Source organism: Microtus pennsylvanicus, chromosome 1 (genome assembly GCF_037038515.1).
Source record: "Microtus pennsylvanicus isolate mMicPen1 chromosome 1, mMicPen1.hap1, whole genome shotgun sequence".
NCBI lineage: Eukaryota > Metazoa > Chordata > Mammalia > Rodentia > Cricetidae > Microtus > Microtus pennsylvanicus.
Genome location: NC_134579.1, coordinates 115,509,476 through 115,532,307, shown reverse-complemented (window position 1 = coordinate 115,532,307; position 22,832 = coordinate 115,509,476). Strand labels below are relative to the sequence as shown.

Sequence of the window (22,832 nt, the reverse complement as noted above, 5' to 3'; positions counted from 1 at the left end):
TAAGAACCACCGGTAACTCCTCCCCAGACAGCCACCAAGGCTCTGGCGCTCTCTAGATAGCGCTTCTCTGGGACAGTCACCTGGCAGGTCAACAAAGACAGCGTCTCCTGGGAGCCAGTCACATGTACCTTCCTGGAGTCTCACACGGACAGACAGACAGACAGACACACACACTGAACGTCTCACACCAAAGACCCACAGTCACTGATCCATATCATCCCAGACACACACACGCATGGGTGCAAGATGCCATGAACTCTGATGAGCAGAGCCACATGCTCATCATAGCAGTCAAAAGCATTGGCTGGTTCCCAGCACTTTCTGTGAGCCACGCAGTCCTCTCCATAACCCTGTAAGGTAGGTGAGGATGAGGGGAGGAAACTGAGGCACAGTCAACGTGTGTGCACACACACTGTCACGGCTATAGACAGAGACACTGTCCAGTATACACACTGAAGGAGTGTTCTGACATAGTGCCCACATGTTAAGGATGACATGAACACCGCATGCAGAAACATGGGAAGGGGGCAGACTGGAGACGACATAAGGGCAGAATGGTGGGCGGTGACTAAAACTTTAGGTAGGCAATGACCCCAGGACCCTAGGAGGTGCTGGCCAGGAAAAAGGGTAAAGATGGGCTAATTTGTTCGGGGACCTCGAGGCGGATTCTGTATAGCATGTGGCTGGCAGAAGGGGCAGGACCCATGGGAGTCACCTGTAAGTTTTAGGACTTAAGGGCTAAGGGCTAAGTACAAGCCCCAAGCCTTCTTCTAGTGCCTGATCAGGGCCATAAGGTCCTAAGCAGCCACCAACGAATACGAGACCGATGTTCCACAGTACCCCCTGGTGGCCACCAAACGCACTGCACCTCAATCACGTTGCCCAAATCTTGGCACACCTTGCAATGGGTGTGACCCTCTCCGACCTGTGAACAATTCCAGCATTCCCGGGCAAGGTGATGGAGGCAGCCAAAGGAAGACACAAGGCTTTTTGTTAATCAACAGTCAATGGAAGCTGGACCACTTAAAATGGTGGCTCCAGCATTACCAGCATTACTGGTAAAACAGGAGGCCGACCTTAACAACGCCAGCCCCCATGAGTCCCTGCTCACATCCACAGTGCCCTCCAGGACCTCCCACTTTTCCCATGGGCAGAGATGTGGCCTCCTCTAGTCTTTCCCTCTGCCACACTCCCTTCTGAGGTACAGCCTTACCCCACTGGGTCCCTGAGGGGAACAGCAAGCCAGGCGGATGGAGCTGTTGACTGAGGCCAACTGCTCCCGTAGGCTTTCCACCTCCCGCTGTGCGGCCTCTGCTCGCTGTGGAGGGAAAAAGGGAGTGAGTGAGAGGCATAAAGCGAGACCTGCACCACCCTGGGGCTCCCAGGATCTAGGTGCTCATGTTGTGGGTCCTGACCCAGGCCACGACCTAGGAAGCCACCACTGAGCTCGTGACTGGGCACCTTTCCTTTCCTGGTGAGATGGCATTATAGAACAGAGGCTGCCAGGGGCACCTCTAGATGATGCTGGGGTGCCTGGAACCCCAAAAACAAGCATACTCCTTCTGCCAGCGGGGGGAAGGGCAGGAAGTGGCTGTCCACACCCATTCCCAGGTGGCTCTAGACTGGGTCTAGATTGTGCCCCATCTGCAGAGGTGGCCCCAGTTCACAGACTGTGATAGGCCTCTGGGAGAGCCACTTGGCTCTTCTATAGTCTGGACTGGCTCTGAACTTGATATGTGGCTGAATATGACCTTGAATTCCCGGTCCTCCTGTCTCTACCACAGGTGTATACCACCTTTTCTAAAGTCCATGCCATTGGCCAAGATCTGAAAGTTTGGACACATGGCACTGGCTTCATTATCAGAAAAACAGACTGGTCCCTGCAAAAGGGGAGCCAGGAAATCAGTGTGGCTCCATTTGCCATGTCCGGAAAGCACAGACCTCTTTCCCAGTAATTCCACCTTCGGGAACGGTGATACCCATTGGCTCATACATGTGTGAGATGGTGTCTGCCTGAGGATAATTGTGAACGCACTGGTTGAGAGGAGGGGAAAGGTTGACATTAACTATAAACAATCATCCACAGTGGCCTGGGTAGAGCAGAGTCAGCAATCTATAAGCCACTGTCTGTTCTTATAAATAAAGCTTTATTGGTACACAGGCATGCTCATTCATGGACACAATGTCCAAGCTTTCCTGCTGCAATAACGAAGTTGCCTCTCTGCGACACAAAATATGGCTGAAGGAGCTAAAATATTTATTTCCCGGTGTTTGAAGCAAAGCCTGCTGCCTCTGGGTTAGATGAGTGCATGCCAGTGGGCACAGGGCAGACTCCACCGGAGGCATATGGAGCATGTGGGCTCATGTGCGTCTACGTGTTCACTTGTGAATGGGTGGCATCTCTGGAAGAAGTGCCCAGAAACTGGTCAGCAGGCTGCTGGGGAGAGGGGCACTGCCCCAGGATCTGCTGAGTTATCTTTTTTTTTTTTAATTTTGAACCATATAAGTGAATGAGCTAATTAAAAGTATAAGATAGGCTGGGCATGGTGGTGCTTTTAGACCCAGAGACAGGCAGCTCTCGTGAGTTCAAGGCTTGCCTGGTCTTCATAATAACTTCCATGCCAGCCAGGGCTACAATGAGACCCTGTCTCAGAAAAAACAACAACAACAAAAAGAAAGAAACAAACAAACAAATAAAAAACAAGCTGTGGTAGTACAAGCCTTTAATCCCAGCACTCAGGAGGCAGAGGCAGAGGGATCTCTGAATTTGAACAGAGTGAGTTCCAGGACAGCCAGGGCTTCACAGAGAAACCCTACCTCAAAACACTGGAAAAACAACAAGAAAATCCACTAAAAATACTATAAATATAAATACTAAAAATAGGGATCCTTTAATTATCATTAAAACCACACAGGAAGCCGGGCAGTGGTGGCGCACGCCTTTAATCCCAGCACTCGGGAGGCAGAGGCAGGCGGATCTCTGTGATTTCGATGCCAGCCTGGTCTACAACAGCTAGTTCCAGGACAGGAACCAAAAAAAGCTACGGAGAAACCCTGTCTCAAAAAATCAAAAAACAACAACAACAACAAAAAAAAAACAAACACAGGAAGCCTCCTAAGATGTGGCTCAGTTGGTAGGGCTTGCTCAGCAAGCGTGAAGCTGCAGGCTCCAATCCCCAGCACAGGTTACAGGAAACGTAACGTGGCGGCACACACCTGTAATCCTAGCAGGAGGAGCAGGAGTTAAAGGTCATTGTCAGCTACTCTGGCAGTTCAAGGCCAGCCTGAGACACAGCAGATCCTGCCTCAAACCAAACAGAAAGTCCAAGCAACCAACCACAGGAGCTAAGCTCAGGAAAGCCACTGTCACCACTGCCCTGGCCCTGCCTCCTGGGGGACACTGATCCCATGGTGGCAAGAGCTGAGGCTCAAAAGGTGTCAGGAGTCTGCACTGTGTCCACAGGGACTGGCCTCCCAGCAAGCTTTGAAAGCCAGCCCCAAGGTGCCCAAGGTGTCCCCTGCCATAGGGCCTCCTGTAGTGACCCGAGGATAACTGCCATGTGTCCTGGCACAGGACTGGCCAGCCTGCTCACCAAGGGGATGTCCATGGATGAGGAGTTTGTAGGCCCGTCCTGGTCAGGCCTCAGCTGTGGCATTTCAGGGAGCCTGGCAAGGCCAGAGAGCTGGGGCCCACACACCTCCCAACCAGCACTTCTCCCTCAGTCCTGCCCCCATCCCCACCCACTGGAAGCTTCGGGGAGCTTTCTGCTTACCTGGTTGGCTTTCTCCAGGTTCGTCATGATCAGGCCAACCTCGTCTGCCCTAGACACAAAGGAAAGGGGCCCTGAGACTGGCTTGCGGCCTCCACTGTACCTGTGTGGGCCATGGAGGCTGTGCTCCACACTCCCCACCAGAGACAAAAACAGGCAGAGTGGAAAAGAATCCTGACTGCTGGGAATCGGGGACTGTGCCTCAAAACTTCTCTTGAAGGCAGCCCAGCCCTCACCACCTTCAGGGCCCCCATCTCTGAAGAGCCACCACCAGAGCTGCCCCCCTGCACCTCTACTGAGCGCCCTTCCCCCTAAGAGTCAGCTCCTCCACACAATGGTACCACTTCTTCACACTGAGGGCCCAGGACAGGTCTGCCTAGCTGGGTGGGACTCTGGGATCTGGGGGACACTGCTGGTCACACCTGTGTGTACACATGCTCTAGGCTTTCCCTGCACCGGCTGTCCCGACTGCTCAAGGTGCACTGGGCTGCCTGCCTGGGCCACACCTGCCTTCAGTGCCTCTGTCTCCCTTCCCTTGGAGACAGCAATCACAAGCTCAGCACAGCACCTGCACACAGCAAGTGCTCAACAGTAACTATGAATGGACATCTCGTGGCTGTTACTGTCTGTGTGGGCTCTCACTAAAGCGGGGCAGCCTTGTGGCTGTTACTGTCTGTGTGGGCTCCCACTAAAGCTGGGGCAGCCTCGTGGCTGTTACTGTCTGTGTGGGCTCTCACTAAAGCGGGGCAGCCTTGTGGCTGTTACTGTCTGTGTGGGCTCCCACTAAAGCTGGGGCAGCCTCGTGGCTGTTACTGTCTGTGTCTGCTCACTAAAGCTGGGGCAGCCTCGTGGCTGTTACTGTCTGTGTGGGCTCTCACTAAAGCTGGGGCAGCCTCGTGGCTGTTACTGTCCGTGTCAGGGCAGGAGTTCATGGTTCCCCCCGGGTCTCAGAGGCACAGCACCATATAAGCAGTAGGCACTCGATGCTTATGGACTGAGCGATGTCTTAAACCTGAAGAAGGGCTTCCACTCTGAGTCACTGCAATGCTGTCACTTGGCCTCCATGGGTCAGGGGTTAGGGTCAGGGGTGAGAGTGCCCAGTAGCCTCATTCAGGTGGGTCCAAGGGTGTTGTGCCTGTGGTGTGTGAGTGATATGGGAAGATGGATTGGGTGCATGCCTGGGAATGAGGGACAGCGCCGCTCAGAGAGTAGAGAGTCAGAAAGAGGTTGCCTGTGTGTGTGCGTGCATATGTGTGTGCGTGTGTGCATGTGTGTGCATGCGTGCGTATGTGTGTGTGTGCGCGTGCGTATGTGTGTGCGTGTGTGCATGTGTGCGTGTGTGTATGTGTGCGCGTGCGTGTGTGTGCGCGTGCGCGCTTGTGTGGTGTGTACAGAGGGAGAAGGCATCCCCAGCTCACTTACTTGGCCGCAGCCTCCTCATCGTATTTCCTCCTCAGCTCCAGTAGCTCCGTCTGTGTGGCCTTTAGCGCTGGGAGGGGTGAAGACCCGGTGAGGAGCAGCACTGGCCACCCCCCCCCCCCCGCCCCATACATGCTGGAAGGCAGTTTGGGTGGAAAGGGATTGAATAGCTGGCAGGGGGGAAACCCTCCCGTCTGGGGCAGATGAGGGCCTTTTAGAGCAGTGGGTTCCCAACCCGTGGATCATGACCCCTTTTGGGTCGCAGATGCCCTTTCACGGGGTCACGTATCAGATAATTACATTAAGATTCATTACAGTAGCATAGTTACAGCTATGAGGTACAATGAGAATAATGTTGTGGTTGGCGTCACCACAGCATGAGGAACTGTATTAAAGGGCCCGCAGCATTAGGAAGGCTGAGGACCTCTGTGTTATAGCCTGAGAGGGGCAGGGAGCAGTGACTTAGTGGGGCTGTTCCCTGCCCTGCATTGCAGGCCTGGGCAGGGCCACTCGACCCACCCTGAGGCCAGCCTTGCCAGAAAAGCCAGGAGCTTCAGTTTGTGACTGACACAGAGAGATTTCTAGAAAAATTCAGTGGTTTTGTTTGTTTGTTTTTTTCCCCTTTGTTTTGGTGTTTAGGGACAGTGTTTCACAGTATGTCTAAGGCTGGTCTGGAACTCACTATGTAGCTCAGGCTAGCCTTAATCCTCCTGCCTCAGGTAGGGTAGGTTACTTACTGGGCCACCAGATCCTGCCTCGTGGCCCAGGGCAGTAGCCACCTTTCTGGAAACCTGGTTCCACCAGGTGCCCGCCCACCATCTCTGCCACTGCCTCCAGGGCTCAGTGCTGTCAAAGAATCACCCATTTGGTTCCATCCAAGCTTGCGGCTTTGGGCTAGCCCCTGCTGAATGAGTTGTTCTCTACACCCTATTTCTGGCTTCCTTTCCATCTTGCGGGGGCTCACCCAACCCATCTCCCCAAGTTTATGGCTTGACCCCCACACTGTTTCCAGCCACCTACTTTGAGGGCTGCCACCTGAGCCGGGGGTCATACCTGAATGTAACACCTTGATTTTCTCCTCTGCCTCCCCCAGCCTGGCTGCCAAGGTGACGTGGACTTCTTGGAGGCCCCTGCAGAGACAGGACTGCTCATGCTGGTTGCAGGGACCGACCTGGTCCCACCCTGAGCTATGCCCTCCCCACTGTCTGCACTTTATGAGGAATCCAGACCTGATATATCTACCGCTCCCACAGTCTGCTCCACTGCTACAGTCCCCTGTGGCTGGCACTGACGCCCTGGGCCTCAGTGTGTCGTCTGCTGGGGAATATTCCTTTATACTGTATGAATGTATATCGCTATGATTGGTTTAATAAACAAGCTGACTGGTCAATAGCTGAACAGAATAAAGTTAGGTGGGAAAGCCAAACTGGGAATGATGGGATGAGGAAGGGCGGAGTCAGGAGTCGCCAGCCAGATGCACAGGGAGCAGGAGATAAATGTGCCATGCTGATAAAGGTCCTGCCATGTGGCAGAGCATAAATAAGGAATACGGTTAACTTAAAATGTAAGAGCTAGTTAGTAACAAGCCTGAGCTATTGATTGAGCATTTACAATTAGTATGAGCCTCTGTGTGGCAATCTGGTAACCCTGTCTATGCTTATCTATAAAGCAGAGCTCTTGATGGGCTCCACCGCAGTGGGTGTCATGCAATGTCAGTCTGCGGCCTTCCTGGTTTTATTCCTGTTCCACGGGGTCATTCTGCTGCCTGTGGCAGGAGCGTGGATGTTCAGCCAGCCCACTGAGGCCTCTCTCAGGTGGAGTAGCAGCGAGTCTGCTGGCAGTGAGTTGGGGAAGGGTGATACACACAGAGCTGGGGCTGACGCTCCTAACTGGGAACGAGCCTTCCCCGCTCAGCCATTGCTGCTCTAGGCTCCTACCTCAGATCCTTCAAACAGGCTGCTTCCTGGGCCTGTCACACCCTTCCCATCTACCCCTGCAGAAGTCTCACTGACTGACCCCCCTTCCCCACCATGCCCTCCTGGGGCCCTGGAAAGACCATCCCATCTTATGTCCTCCCTCTTGCTGGATTTTTCTTTACTGTTTTATCGACATGGCTTGTCTTTATTTCTTCCTCTTGACCAGAAGTATATATATCCACCCCTCTGGGTTAGACTAATGAATGTATTCAGACCAGCCCATTCCTCAGACAGGGTAACTGAGGCCTAAGAGTGATGAGGTAAGAGTCCCAGGGTCGGCCTCAGGGTCTTCACCCTTCCCCATCTCCCACCTGCCCTTGACTGCCCCACATGGGCTTCCTGGTGGCCCTCCCTCCCCATCCCTCTTTCCGTTCTTCCCTCCCTCCCTCCTCACTTCTGTCTCTCGGCCTCATCCTTCTGCAGCAAGGTGTCTGTCAGGAGGGTATGCTGGGGACCTGGCAGGTGGCTGCCGTTGGCTGGCGTGTGCCCAGTAGGACACGTCCCCTCGTTCTGCTCTGTGGAAGACAGGGAGGACCACACTCATCACTGAGATGCAGTCACAGACGTTTCCCACAGGCCACACGGACCCTTGGGATCAGCCCCTCACTGGCTTCTGGGCTGGCATGCTCACAAAGCATGCTGACTGGTTTTTATGTCAGCATGACACGGGCTACAGTCATCTGAGAAGAATAGGGAGCCTCAATTGAGAAAATACTTCCATAACATAGGGTTGTAGACAGGCCAGTAGGGCATTTTCTTAATTAGTGATCAATGGGGGAGGGACCAATCCATGGTGGGTGTGGTTATCCTTAGGCTGGTGGTCCTGGGTTCTATAAAAAAGCTGACCATGGGGAGCAAGCCAGTAAGCAGCCCCCTCCATGGCCTCTGCATCAGCTCCTGCCTCCAGGTTCCTGCCCTGCTTTAGTTCCTGTCCTGACTTCCCTCAGTGACGAGCAGTGTAAGCTAGATAAACCCTTTCCTTCCCAAAACGCTTATGGTTATGTCACAGTAATAGTGACCCTGGCTAAGACACAAAGACAAATCCCCAAAGTTCCAGCCTCAGACAGCACACTTAGGGGCCCCTTCTGACCAAAAGGAGCCATCTCACTAATCACTGGCAGAAGGGACAAACAGCTATCTGTGGTGCCTGTTAGCACACCAACGCACAAGTACCTGTTACATTCTTCACAGCCTGCACCCCAGCCCTCTCACCTCCTCCTTCTCTCTACCCTGCACTCCCCTCCCCCAGCTATGCTTTCTCTTGCCTGTACTCTTGCTCCCTCCCTATTCTCCCTCCCTCCCTCCCTCCCTCCCTCCCTCCCTCCCTCCCTCCTTCTCTCTCTCCCGCTCCTTCCCTCTCTTCCTCCCTCCCACTCTAGCTGTCTTGCTCTCCCTGTGCTCTGCCTTCCCCCTGCTTCCCTCATGGCAGGTCCAGTCTGCTGGCCGTGTTCAGTCCACTACTCCTTCTCCCTGCTCTGGACCCTTCCAGATGCCTCTGGCTGTTCTCTCTCATATCTATAATACAAAACCTTCCACTTAACCATGCCATGGAGTGATCATGTTGTCAGTTTATACAAGTTTTTTTTGTGTGTGTGTGTTTTTTTGAGACAGGGTCTGCGTAGCTCAGGCTGGCCTTTGGTCTCAGTCTCCTGAGGGCTGGAATGTTCAGGCATGGCTGTCAGCACTGCTTGGATGCCCTGTGTACAAGGTGTTAGGGCCCGAGAGCACAGATTCTGAGACCTGCGACCATAACCCACTGTCACCGGAGGCAGTGAAGCCCAGCTCCAGTCCCACGACCCAGGCTTGGCTGAAACTCCGACATCCAGGTTTGTCCCACCATGACCCCATGGTGGCATCGTGGGTACCTCTGATGCTGGGTGGCTCTGGGCACCTCTTCCACAAGATGTGCAGGTCTTGTAGGTGCTGCCCGCTGGGGTCAAAGCTGGGGCGCTGCAGTCTGTCGTCCAGAGTCTGCGCCACCTCAAACGAAGGAACAGCGTCTGCAAGGAGAGAGAGAGAAGGGGGAAGGTGGGGGTCAGGGGATCAAGGTGGCTTTCCACAGAAAACCAGGGGAAAGTATGTAAGAACCACTTGGAGTCACTCTGACGGCTATGGAATATAGAGATAACTTCTTTTTTTCATTTAAAGATTCAAAACATTTTAAAATTGTATGTGTGTGTGTGTGTGTGTGTGTGTGTAGGGGGCAAGTGCACATGAGTGTGAGTGGCCTGAGGTGTCAGATGCCCTGGAGTTGGAGTTACAGGTGGTTGTGAGCCACCTTACAAGGGTGCTGGAAAACAAACTTGGGTCCCTGCAAGTGCTGGTTTGAATGAGAATGGCCCTCATAGGCTTATATGTTTAAGTGCTTGGCTCCCAGTTATGAGAAGTATTTGGGAGGGATTAGGAGGTGCGGCCATGCTGAGGTTTGTCAGTGGGTGTGGCTTTGAGGTTTCAAAAGCCTATGCCAGGCCCAACCTTTTAATTTATTTATTATTTATTTTTGTTTTGTTTTGAGATGGGGCATCTCTATGTATCCCTAGTTGTCCTGGAACTTAACTCTGTAAACCGGGCTGGCCTCAAGCTCACAGAGATTCACCTGCCTCTGCCTCACGAGTGCTGGGATTAAAGGTACATGACAGCGTACCCAGCTGCGGGCCCTATCTTATTCTCTGCCTGCTGCCTGTGGATAGAATGTAACATTCTTAGTTCCTTCTCTAGCACCATGCCCCCATGTTGTCATGCATTTCTAAGGTTGGGAGCCCCCTCCAAGTCTTCCAGGATACTTGTACGTTTTGGGAGCTTCCTCTCCCCTGCATGGTGTCTCAGTGAGCATGTAACTGACTTCTGCTATTTTGGTCGGACTTACAACCCCACCCCCGCTTGTCGCCACATATACACAGTGACTACATGAGACAGCGAAACTGCGAGGGGACCAGGCTGAGCAAGGATGCTCTGACCTGGGGGGACCTGGATCCCACCTTTCCAGTCTTTTGCAGTCAAATGACCATCAGTTCTGTGGCTCTTCCACTGCTCCTGGAACCCCTCACTGCCTATTTCCAGTAAAGCTCTCTCTCACCCCTGGGTGGACACACCATGGGCTGTGACACGCACCAATTAAGAGGAGGAAAACCCACTCCAGGACGTAAGCCTTGCCATCACACTCAATGCACTCGAGAAGTCAAGGGGAGAGACACCTTGCAGGGGACAGATCCCAGCACAGGAACGGCAACCACAGTTCTCAGTGCACCCCTGTGGCTGGCTTGGATCCAACCCATTGTCATAAGAAAACAACAACAACAACCGAGGCTCAGGGAGTCAGGTGATGTGACATTGGGGTCAGGGTCTCTGGTGGGAGCTTACGAATGTGGCCGGACCCAGCGTGTGCAATTACGGCCTCAGCAGGTGCTTGCAAGGCTCATGGATGTGTCCTGGACCACGGTACCCGAGGCCCTAGTTCCTTCTCATCCCGAGCCCCTTTCCCATTGACCCACACACTCCATTCTCAGGGTTGTTGTGCAGCTTTGACAAGCAGCTGTCCCCTTCTGTGCCTCACCATAGGTGGCAACACCCAGAAGGCTCAACACAGCCCCCAAGACCTCATCAGACACAGAAACCCCAACTATTCCTTCTTCATGATGCCCCAGCCCTCACCTCAGAGGCTATGCACAGGAGTGCCAGCAAGAACATGCTCCCCGCTCCCAACAGCTCAAATGCTACCTTTTCCAGGAAGACCTCTACACTGAGTCCATCCTGACCCTGTGTCCCCTTCAAAGGTCCCACCACAGTCTCGCTCCTCTCTAAGTCCACGTCTGTTATCCCTTGGTCCACACTGGAGTCACAACCATTTGCTTCCTCCTTCTCACTGATCCTGGCTGAAGCCTGGCAGTCCAGACAAGCACCCTGCCCGCCTGGGGACGCCTTCGGGTCTGGCCCGAACGATGTGGCTCCTTGTTCTAGTCTTTGTCTCCTGTTTGTTGGGGTGGCGGAAGGCTGGACGACGCGTGCACTGAGGTGAGCAGGTGTGAGGGACTTGGCAGTGGCTCTCCTCTGTCAGCACCCCCCCCCCAACGCCTGTCATTAGGCCCGGCCTGCTCAGCGGGGTGTGCCATTATGCCTCCCCGGGCTGGTGTAATTATACATTGACATAATTAACCCAGCAAGCGCATTAGGCAGGCCGGCTAAAAATTCATCTCTAATTATTTGTTGTGTGCATGCTAACGAGCCCATCTGCACTGCCTTTGTACAACACGAACAAATTAATTTACAAGTCTAGATTTTTTAATAAGTTCAAGGAATTGCTTTCTATTGTGGCCTGGTTTTTGAGGAAGGAAGAAAAAAGGCGCTGGGCGTTTGCAGGGGTCAGGGAAGTTAGATAAACATGGAGCGCAGAGGCAAAAGAGGCCACACAACGGGAAAGTTTCAGATGGGGGCCCAGAGGCCCAGAAGGCAGGCCAAAGGAGCGTGCCAGGGCAGGAAAGGTGTCTGTCACCTGCTGTTCACAGAGACCAGGGGCAGCCCTTGGCTCTCCCTGAGTTCCTGGCTGATGTGTGTATCCCACCCTGGGAGTCTGGCCTCCACACAGGAGAGGTGGAAGGGATATGGGCTGGGGATTTCTTCCCAGGAGGCACTGAAGGGAGATTCAAAAGAAGACAGAGAGCTGGCGACCTGGTGATGAGGCTTGTCAGCTCAACCTCTCTGGAGGCCACGGCAGGAAGATTGCAAGTTCAAGGTCCACCAGGGTGACTTAGTAAACGGAAGTCTGGGGCTGTGGCTTGGCTGGTTTAATGCTGGCCTCGTGTGCATGGAGCCCAGGGTTTCAACACTGACTTCTCATAAATCAAGAGTGATGGCACACACCTCTAATCCTAGCACGCTGGAAATGGAAGCAGGAGGATGAGGCCAGCCTGGGCTGCATAACACCCTGTTCAAGGCCAGCCTGGGTTACATAAGACCCTGGCTACGAGGTGGGGGTGGGGGTCTGGAGATATGGCTCAGCAGTAGAGCGCTTGCCTAGTGGGCACAAGGCTATGGGTTTGACCCTCTGCACAACCTACTCAAATGGATAAAAGACAGGGAGGGAGAAATGGTGTGACTCAGGCTGGGAACAGCCCTGGCCCCGCGGGCCATGTGACTCTGTGCTGACGGCTGACCGAAGTCTAAAGAGCAGGAGTATGGGAGCTGAGCAAGGCAAGGCGCTGGCTGCTCACGGGAGCTCAGGTGTCCTGGGCCAGCCAGCCTACAGCTACGGTCTGTGGAGTCTGGAGGTAGAGGGTGACCCCACATGCTGTCATGGGTTCCTAGGAGAAATGGATCCAAGTCTCCTGGCTCTGAGATAACTCCACTCTGGGAACTCCTGAGACCACACAGAAGGCTCCCCTGGAGACAGGATGGCTTGCTTCATTTGCCACTTAATCCCAACCCAGTGCTGTAACGGAGTCCTTTCAGCCACGTTGGGAGGTAAGCAATGTATCTCTGTTGTACAGATGGAGAAACTGAGGCATGAGGTACCACCCCTGAGTAAGGCAATGGGGAAAGGGATCCTCCCACAGTGGACCAGGGCAGGCTGAGATCCCCAGTCTTCCAGCTGGTGTGGATATGGAGGAACCCTAGAGCTCCCCAGGGAGCCTGCCACCCTCTTGCTTGGTCACTTCCAGGGCCTGTGATGAGGGGAGCCACGAACTCAAGGCAAAATCTTAGCTATGACATTGCCATGGAAAGTGGCTTAGGGTCCCTTGGGCCTCAGTTTCCCTGTAGGCAGCTGGAGATAGGAAGGGGACATACTACCTGGGGTCAGCAAAGGACAGTCAGCTCATGGAGCCCCAGACAGTGCAGACCTCTGGTCCAGGCACTGTCATGGTTCCCATTAGTGAGATTATTGTATGTCCCTTCTGCAACAGAGCACCTGAGAGGAGAGGGGGAGGGGGAACAGTGCCCGGCTCCCCCACTGAGTCCCCTCAAGGCCACAAGAGCCAAACTGCTTCCAGCAGGGACTGAAAACATTCAAGGCTGTCACACTTACCCGCTCTGCAAGGGACCAGGTGCACGGGCCAAGCTCTCAGGTGGACACTGTGCAGGAGGTGGTGCTTCCGCCCTCACCCTGAACTTGCAACCTCTAGAAATCCAGTCCTCCCTGGGGATCAGGTAACTCAGAGCTGAAAGTCGGGCACAGGTATGTGGGGGTGTGCACCCAGAGCCGGTCAGTACAGGGATTGTACCGAGCACTGTGGTAACTCAGGGCACGACACAGGCCAACACTCCTGTGGCTGAGTCCAAGGGCAGTGGGAAGACTCACACACACTATGTGCAATGTGGCTGAAGGGGGAACAAGATGGGAGGCCACTCACACTTGTCCCAGTAGCTGTGGGTGGTGACGGCGGCAGGAGGGGAGACAGTCAGCCAGGTTTCCCGGGGGGGGGGCAAGATGGGGGGGACTCACTGCTAGCTGTGTGTGGTCACAGACTGAACAAGGGAAGAAAAGCCCTTGACGGGACTGGCCCCTGGCTTCCATGTTGTCTCCCTCATCCCTGGGGTCCGGCGCTGGCTGGTCACATGGCGCATAGCCAATAAATGTGGGTTGTCTGAGGAAGAGGAAGCTGAGGGTGGTCGCCTGGGGCCCTGCATGGAGCTCTGACAGAGGCACCATGACCACTTTCCAACTGCCCATTGTACTGCCCAAGCTGGGGAAGGCAGAGGGGGTCCTCCCTACACCTGCAGGGCGCAGTCCTGGGAGGCAGGCCTTGACTTCTGACCTGCAGAGCTGTGGGGCACAAGCCTGTTGCAGCAGTAGCCACAAGCTCATGGCTGTTGAGCCCGCACTAAATGCCAGGCATGGCTCTCCCTCCTGCCATACACTGCCAGGGCCTGCTGGGTACTATGGGAGCATCGAAGGAGAGGAGAGACCTGGCCTCTGTCGTCGCCACTCAGACGGGACAGGGGACCAAGAGAAAGATGAGGCCTATGTCATCGAGAATGGACTCGTGGGGTGGGCTGGGCAGGTGAGACCTGCTGGGGGAGACACCGAGGAGAGGCAGCATGGTGATGATCTAGTCAACAGGATATATCTGGAGAAACAGTCCAGGTCGGCCAGGCTGCGGAAGGGGTGCTCTCCACTCCCCTATCCTCTAGAGTCACCACCCCAGTAACAAGACCTCAGTGGTTCCTCACAACTACAGTTCACAGTCACAGATGAGGCCGTGGGGCTCAGAGAGGCCCCTAGCACCACGACAGTCCCCTCCACTTCCTTCTGCCTGGTTTAGTTCCCTGGGACACCAGGCTAAGGGCATTGCCTCGCCCAGTGGCTCCTGGAGCTAGGGCCTGTGTGCAGAGGGTGGGGCTGCAGTCCTGGGGACACAGGAGTTTTTTGATCCAACCTAGATATCTCAAAAGCAAAAGCTGGGAACCCTCAAATCCAAAGTATATGAACAAGCAAGGTCGTGGATAAGTTAAACTGACTGGACTTCTAAAAGGGGTGAGGGTGGCCCAGATGTGGACAGGGACAGGTGAGAGTGAGAGCTGGTGGCTAATAGAAGGGGCGGAGAGCATTCTTGTGTGAGGAAGCCTAGCTTATGCCTCCTGGTGCTCATGGTGGCAGTCAGGGGCTGGAGACACAGGGAAAGATGTCTGGTCCTTCCCTCCTTTTGCATCCACCCCAAAGTGGCACGCAGAGGAATTTTGGGGATGCTGAAGCCAGAAGGCTGGCCACAAGGCTGCTTAGAAACATATATGCAGAAGTATGCGTGCGCCCCTCCAAGCTCGAGCCCAGGCAGTAGCCTGCTCCCATCTGGGCTCGGGCGGTGCCTGCGTGGGTGGCACAGAGTCCTAACTTTTCCTCAGCAGACGGGTTACAGCTCCCTCCCTCTAGCCATGGGCCTACCCTACCTGCTCCTTTCTCCCCACAGTGGCCTGAGCTGACCGGCTCAGAGGACTCTGGAAACGGGGGAGGGGAGGGCCTTGAGGGTCCTCCTCCCTGGCACTGGGTATTTTCAGTGACAGCAGAAGCCACTGTTAGCTGAGCAGCTATGACAAGCCAGGCACCTGAAATGCCATCCCGTTCAATACTTCTAAGGTAGCGGGGAATGAGCTCATCTGTCCAGAGGAAAACAGCAGCCCAGAAAGGGAGACAGTTTCTCAAAGTCCCCCGGTCACAAAACACGTCACAGTGCAAACATGGCTCCGTGTGTGACATGCACAGACATCCCAGGAGGGCAGGAAGGGGTCCATCTCACTCAACACCACGCCTCTGTGGCAAACAGCAGGCGCTCAATACTTGCCAAAGCAGTGGTGTAGGAGCCACAGCCCCATAAAAGGGGTACCACTGTCTACATTTTATGTGTCGGGGAACAGGCTGGGGAGGAGGCACGCATGGAGGGAGACACAGAACGGCAGAGGGGGCCCGGCCCATCACTGTAGAGCGGAGCCCCCTTCTTCCTCTGCTGTCCCCCTCCCGCCCCCGCATTTGTAGCTCTTTGCTACCTTCAACACTGGGGGATCACACAGGAGATGCTGGGGCTCTGCTAGTGAGAGCAGCTGGTTTCCAGCAAGAGTCTCCCTAGCCTCCTGGTCCAGTCCCCCAAAGGACTGGCAGTAAAGCCCCTTCCACAGTGACCCCTTTTCCCCCCGAATCTCCCAAGTCCTTCGATTTACGAATGAATTCAGCAGCGAGGGTGGACACCAGAAACTGCCGGTTTTAGATTCCAGTTCTTCTCTGCTGTGTGACCTCTAGTAAGAGACCTGACCTCTCTGAGCCTACCTTGAAGGGGGTGTATGAGTGTGTGTGTGTGCCTTTGAGGGGCTAGCATAATGCCTGTCATGCAGGCAGCACCCTGAAACAGCACCCCAGAAATGTCCTGGCAAGATGGCACCTCTGTCTTCCATTCGAGCGCAAATGAAGTGTTTCTCTGTGTTCTTATGACTCCCTGCAGACACAAGCATGGGGGATGGGAAGGGAGGGTGGGAGGGAGGGAGAGGGGGTGATAGCGGGAGCAACAGTGGGCACCACTATTCCCGATTGTACTAAAACCTCCTAGCCACGGCCATCACTAGATGGCGCTAGAATTAGCCATTTGGGACAAATCTCAAAGCTATTTTACTTCCTGCTTCCATCAAAAATATATTTCGTACAGTTCAGATTTAAAATTTTAGAAGATCACAAAAATACTCAAAAACCCCTTCCAACCTTCAGGCGAAAAAGTGTTTGAAAATAGGACACAAAAAGAAAGATTTGGTAAGATTCTCTACTTTCTAGAAATCGTGGTTTGCACATCTGCTAGGTACCGTATATAAGAAAGATTATGAACAAAGCTAAAAAGCAAAAATCAGTTTAGGAGAGAAAGTGCCAAGCATGTCTACCAGTACCACCATCCCATCCCTAATATGCAAAGAGCATCCACACGACAACAATCCTAAAGTCCCGATACGCACGAGGGAATGACACAAATGGTCCATTTGCAAAATAGAATGTTTAAGGACACAGAGCATGGGCAGTGTGGGAAGGGCCTCTGTAGAGGTTCACATGGGGCAACACAGTTAGGTGACAAATGGTTCCGTGATTGCCTTCCTTTTACTTGCTGTTGTCTGAGAGAGCTATGTGTGTGTACAGCAATGCTACTTTCTTTCTTCTTTTTTTAGGCTTGGGAAGACACATTAAAAACCCTGAAACCTGGCCAAGTAGCTCCTTGTTGCACAGATCAATAGCGTCACCCACACGGTGTCCCCAGGGTCCTAGACAGGTGACAGCCCCATGTGATCCACAGCAGACACTTGCAACCCTTGGACCCTGATGTCCACAGGCTATGGGATGTTCCTTATAATCACCTCACACATGAAGCATCAAACCCTCATGCCAACCAACCAGAAGGTTCTGTGACCTCTTTTTTTAAAGACATAGAGACCAGAGAGGGTGAGGCTCCAGGTTAAGGCCATGTAGCTCAACACACTGAGGACAGAGTCCTGATTGTGTACACTGCAGTCGAAAAACCTTCCTTCTCTCTTCCCCAAGCGGTCTCACCCCAAAGGACACTGCAGAGAAAGGCACACCAGCAGGGAAGTCTCACGTCTTGCACCCAAGTTTTAGAAACCCAAAGAAAATATAAGAAGCCGTTTGGGCCACTCACCTGTCTTGCAGTAGGCTCAGTCGTGTGTCCACATGTCCCCCTGGCCCCCTGGCTCTCTCCTCCTCCTGTTCCCCTTTTCTTTTCCCCGTGTTCTAGTCACTGGGTCCCCAGGTTCTCCTGCTGAGGCTGGGCCGGGTCCCCCCACGACTTGGCTTGTGCACAGTGAAGACATCAGCTATCAACACGGCACGCTTGAAGCCAAGGAGTTTAAATCAAGTCTTCCCTCACAACAATGACATTAATTACGCTTTTAACACATTTTACTGGTTTTTTTTCTCACTTCGTGCCACATCTGTGCGAACAATATCCAAAAGATTTACGGTTTTCTTCCGTAATTACAGATACACGGACTGCGCACTTATCAAAATAGTTGCTGAGCAATCAGCCCGCGTCTCGCTGCCTGCCAAGGGCTCGTGCTGGCAGCAGCCAGTCATTCAGACGGAAATGTTGAATCAGGACTTGGGTGGGGGTAACTGCGACAAATAATTTGCCTGTCAAGACATAGACCAATGAGGAGTCGGTGCATCCCGGCTGCGTAGGGGTGAGAAGAGTGTGCAAGTGTGAGTGTGTGTGCCTGCATGCTCAGAGTCCCCCCAAACCTCCACATCTGACATTTGCTTCTCGTGTCTGTGGATAACATTTAATGAGCACAAAAATATGTCTTCTCGATTCCCTGAAGAAATCATTAAAACATTGTGTTATTCTTAAATGTCTCGAAAATGAATTAGTGCCCCTAAAGGGGCTGTTTGTGTGGCGCATCTCCATCCGTTAAGGCGCCTCGTTTTCTAACTTGGTGACAGCTGGGATATCGCACCCCATCCCTCCCCCTTCTTCACAGGAGGATACTTGGGAAGGCATGGGGTCAGTGCTGGGATCCCCAGCCTCCCCATGATCTCTGAGGATTGTTTTGGAAGGTTCCACACCAGTCTCAGGGGCTCATGTGGCTCTTGGCTGAGCCCACAACTGAGTTAAAACAGCCTGGGGTTCTGAAAGATGAGGGTCCCATGGTGAATCCGAGAAGTGAAATATGGTTTCCTCTTACATGCATGCACACGTGTGTGTATACTTGCACGTCTGCCTGAGTGTGCATGCATATGTGTGCCAGGTGGAGGTCAGAAGTCAGCCTCAGGTGTCCTGCTTTGTTTTTTGAGACAGGCCTCAGCGTCCTGGAGCTCCTCAAGTAGGCTAGAGGCTGCCTGTCCCTGAACCCCTGGAATCAGTCTGGCTCTGGATTGCCAGCATTCACCACCACACCCAGGATGTCACGTGGTGCTAGAGATGAGACCCAGGCAAGCGTCGTGCCAACTGAGCCACCTCCCCAACTCTTTCACTTTGTTGTTGAGACAGTCTCACTGTGTAGCCCAGGCTAGCCTCAGCCTTCTGAGCGCTGGAGTCACAGATGTAAACTACCACGCCCAACTTGAAGCCTCATGTCTGACCTGAGTCAGGATACCTCATGTGTCAGAATGGCTGGTGCCCCCCACAAGCTTAGCAAGGCAGTCTATTGGGGTGGTGACCTTGTGGCCCTGACATCTGCTGTGTGAGGGGCGATGTGAGCCAACACATGGGAAAGCGACAAGGAATCATGTACTTTAAGCCAAACATCCCCAAAAGGGTCACCATGCTAAGACCCACAGCCGGACCAAGGCCAGCATCGCAGGCAGAGTACTGCCAGGACCTCGGACGCGGAGACTTGCAGCAGCAGAAGGCTGCTGTGTTCATCTCAGGTGACGCTCGTCTCGCTGGGGGTTTGTTGTTTAAGGAAACCCCCCAGTAGCACACAGTTCACCTACAGAGCACCCTTGCCTTGCCTCCCTCAAGTTCTAGAATCTTCTCCACCCAGAAGGAAAGCCCGTACCCCTTCCCTGGCCCCTGCAGTCTCACAGTGAATCTAGATGCCTGTTCTAGATGTTTCCGTAGAGCGTTATCACACACTGCCACAGCAGACACGGGTACAGCCGTCTGGTGGAGCACACTTCTGACAGACACGGGGCAGGGGTTGGCCCTAACCACTGTGAGCAGGTCAGCAGATCCTTCCCTGCTTTGTCCATGTTGTCTGGAAGGGGAATTCCCCTCAGTACTGAGATTCTGAAGTTGGCTGTTGGAAAGGTGGCATTATCCCTCTATCGTCCCCTGCTGGCTGAGTCACCTGCGACCCTGGATGAGAAGACCCAGGCAGGCATCATGTCAAAGCTGCCCTCCAACTTGCAAGGCAGAAATCAGGAAGGAGCCATGAAGACACGTCATACCAGGCTGATTAAGTCTCTCTCTCTCTCACACACACACACCACCACCACCTTCACCTGCACCACCCCCACCCCCGGCCCCAGCTGCCAGAGGGCCTGACCTCTCCCTGGGTCCAGGCCTGTCCCCAGACCCCAGCGCCAGGAAACAACTGTGGTATCCGTGTCACCGCTCACGGTGCTCCTCAATGGTAATTATTCAATTACGGAGTCCAAGAGCTTCTTACCTGGCGCTTCAATTAATTGCTTATAAACACTCAGGAGCGCCGCCTCTGCTTCCTGACTCCTCTTACTCAGGGCCACCACCTTTGGGAAGAAGAGAAAGTGTCATGTGTAGCCATGGCCCTGAACCTGCAAGGGGACCAATACCTTCCTGTGCAAGGGGGGGGGGGGAGAAATGGGGGGAGGTTGGCAGTTACAAGTTGAGGCTCCCATATTCCCAGAGTCTCCCATATTAAGGACTCTGATCTCACAGCCCAGGTGCGCTACGCCCAGGCTGTGTGGCTGCCCTTCTCTGAGCCCAGGGGTGGGGGTGGGGGCAAAATCATAACAGAACTCCCTTTCTAACCAGCCCGAAAGATCTAAACATAGGGAAAGGCAACAATAGGTTATTCATACATTGGCTAGTAATCTTTACTCGAGGGCAGTGCTGTTGAGTTCAAACCCAACCCGCTTTGGGAGAAAGGGGGACACGCTCGGCAAACACTGTGCAACTGCGAGTTCTTAGAAGACAATGACAGCTCCAACCAGCATCAGAGAGTAACAGGGTTGATACCAAAGTTCCTGGTATACTGATGTTGCTCAATAAATGCTTCCTGACTGGCTGAACACAACAGTCAACCGAGTGGTGAGGAGCTAAGCTCGCCCCATCCTCTGCTTACTCATGTTCTCGTTCTGTCGATGAAACTGTGGAAGACGAGTGTACCTACATCATGTGGCTAGGTGACCTTGGGGCCAACAGCTGTGGAACTTCTGGACTCAGGACCCTCTCATTTCCCCACTTCGGACAGTGAAGTCCAGTGGCCCTGATCCTAGCTCTTGCTGGCCAGTTGCAATGCAGAGTCCTGGGCCTTCCATTCTGAGGTCAGAGCTGGGAGGCACGGACAGCAAGCCCACATCTAGAGGGCCCTGACTGGCTGGGTTACAGTGGGCGGCAGTGGGCCTCATGCTGCAGGTACCACACATGTCCCTCCCAGTGCCAGCTCCCTGTGTGGCGGGGGGGGGGGAGTGTGGACTGTCTTCACTTCCCATAACTCTCAGCGAGGGAGTGTGAGGCCTTCCCTTAAACACAGCCCTCAGAGCTCTTTCTGGCTCAAAGTTGGTGCCCAACATAAGCATTTTTCTCAGAAAGAGGCAGAGCAGGGTCTTATGTAGTCCAGGCTGAACCTTGGTCATCCCGCCCAGCCTCCCGAGCACTAAGGCTACAGGAGTGCATGGCTCGCTTAGTTTGTGCAGCGCTTGCGATGAACCCAGACCTTCAAGCATGCTCTTCACCAGCTGAGCCCCACCCCTCCTAGCCCATCAGTGCCTTTTTTTAAAGATTTATTTATTTATTATATATACAATGTACATATGTTTGCAGGCCAGAAGAGGGCACTAGATCTCATTACAGATGGTTGTGAGCCACCATGTGGTTTCTGGGAATTGAACTCAGGACCTCTGGAAGAACAGCCAACAATTTTAACCTCTGAGCCATCTCTCCAGCCCCCCCCATCAGTGCCTTTTACCAGATAAACAAACTGAGTGTGCAGCACCAACCCTATTCCCCACCCAAATGATGTCAGGGCTCTTTTGCTTCCCAGTGGTAGAGGCCATTTCTGAGACAACCTGTCCAGAGAGGAGGATACCAGAGTTTCAAACCCCAGTTCTAGCATGGGCTAACTGAACATACATTCACTTAAGAACTCATGCCCCCATTTCCTCACTCACAAAGATGGGGAAGCTAATAACACAACTCCCTCAAAGGGTCCTGGCATGCCTGAGGCCTCACAGATACGTTTACCACCAAGTGTGACCAATTTCCGCCCTGACTCTGCCAGTTCTGAGTTCTTGATTGTGTTCGTTTGTCTGGTGTGTCACAAAAACAACCTAAGAGAAAACCTATGCATACCAGTGCACCAAGGGAAAAACAGTCTGAAAAACATATTCAATATAGAGGTTCACACTGCCCAATATGGCTGCCATGCTGCCCAATATGGTTGTCAAAACCATGTGTGACTCTGGACCCCTTGAACCACGGGAAGTCCAAATCAAAACATATAGCGCATATGGAATACGTACAGGATTTCAAAGACTCTGCATAAAAAAGGGACAGCATAGCTCACCACCATTTTAAAAATTGAGCTACACTCCGCTGCGATGACGCAAGGTCCCTTTATGCCATTTAACAACGTGGTTCCCAGAAAGGGTCAGACTCTGCCTGTGATCATTAGGTTTCTAGCCGACAGAGACGGTCCACAGAGGCCTTGTGGAATAGGGGGAGTTACGTTAGAGAAGTGGAGAGAAACGCACGGTCAGTGTCAAACGTGGACTTAAAAGGCCAGTGACTACGGCAGCTTCACCGCATTGTTCTCCTGAGAAGAGACTCTGCTCTCTGACCTTCCAGGGTGAGACGGTCTTTGATCCACTCAACCAACTTTCCAAGAGTCCCTGAGATACGCAGTACGGAGGACTAAGAATAGTCCTAAACCGGTGGGGACGGACCTCTAGGCAATTCCCTAGATGCTTTGTTAATTACAACCACTAAGTGTTGGAAGGAAAAGCATGGGCTGGGGTGGGGGACTGACGGAGGGTGGAAGTGGGGGAAGGCTGACCCAGTTTGGTGGTGGGACTTGGCGAATCCCCGTCTCTCCCTGAGAAGGGAAGGGTGCTGGGGAAGGGACAAGGCAGGAAGTGTGGGAAAACGTCATCACCCAGCACAGGTGGCTTGCCCTCCTCCCAAGACAGACTATTCCAAGCAAAAGGGAGCCACAGCAGGGAGGCGGTGAAATGCCATGCAGTTGGGAGTGTTGGGGAGCAGTGAGTTTGGGAGTGTCCCCAAGAGGACAGCAATGACAGTAAAATGTTGAGGCCAACCACATGCTCTCGCTTGTGAACATCCATCTTCAAAGACATGGCAAGTTACCAAGTTGCCTCCACCATTGTCTGACCATGTAGGCAAGCAAACAGATGCCCTTTGTCCCTGAGAAGGCAAGAGTCCCAGGTTGGGTGTGTGTGTGTGTGGTTGGTTGGTAGGGATGGTGGTGGTCATTTTGACCCCTCTGGATGCTGCTGTGTCCCCAGGGTCCTGCAGCTGCTTGAGGCTAGAAGCTG

General features: G+C 53.4%; 2 protein-coding genes across 10 annotated transcripts in view; one reads left to right on the top strand and one right to left on the bottom strand.

Annotated features, from left to right (window-relative positions):
• The window catches only part of Pheta1 (PH domain containing endocytic trafficking adaptor 1), a 298,237-nt gene that overhangs the window by 30,190 nt on the left and 245,215 nt on the right, over nt 1–22,832 (top strand). The window lies entirely within an intron of this gene.
• Cux2 (cut like homeobox 2) overlaps nt 1–22,832 on the bottom strand; it is a 175,583-nt gene that overhangs the window by 19,558 nt on the left and 133,193 nt on the right. For 8 of the 9 annotated variants that reach the window (XM_075980078.1, XM_075980135.1, XM_075980088.1 and 5 more), the window contains exons 4-10: nt 19,748–19,826; nt 9,031–9,165; nt 7,560–7,680; nt 6,243–6,319; nt 5,193–5,259; nt 3,774–3,822; nt 1,214–1,318 (exon numbers count right to left, since the gene is read on the bottom strand). In XM_075980078.1, coding sequence (XP_075836193.1) covers nt 1,214–1,318; nt 3,774–3,822; nt 5,193–5,259; nt 6,243–6,319; nt 7,560–7,680; nt 9,031–9,165; nt 19,748–19,826 — 633 coding nt within the window. The remainder of the gene's footprint in view (nt 1–1,213; nt 1,319–3,773; nt 3,823–5,192; nt 5,260–6,242; nt 6,320–7,559; nt 7,681–9,030; nt 9,166–19,747; nt 19,827–22,832) is intronic. The other variant, XM_075980151.1, reaches the window with a different exon arrangement.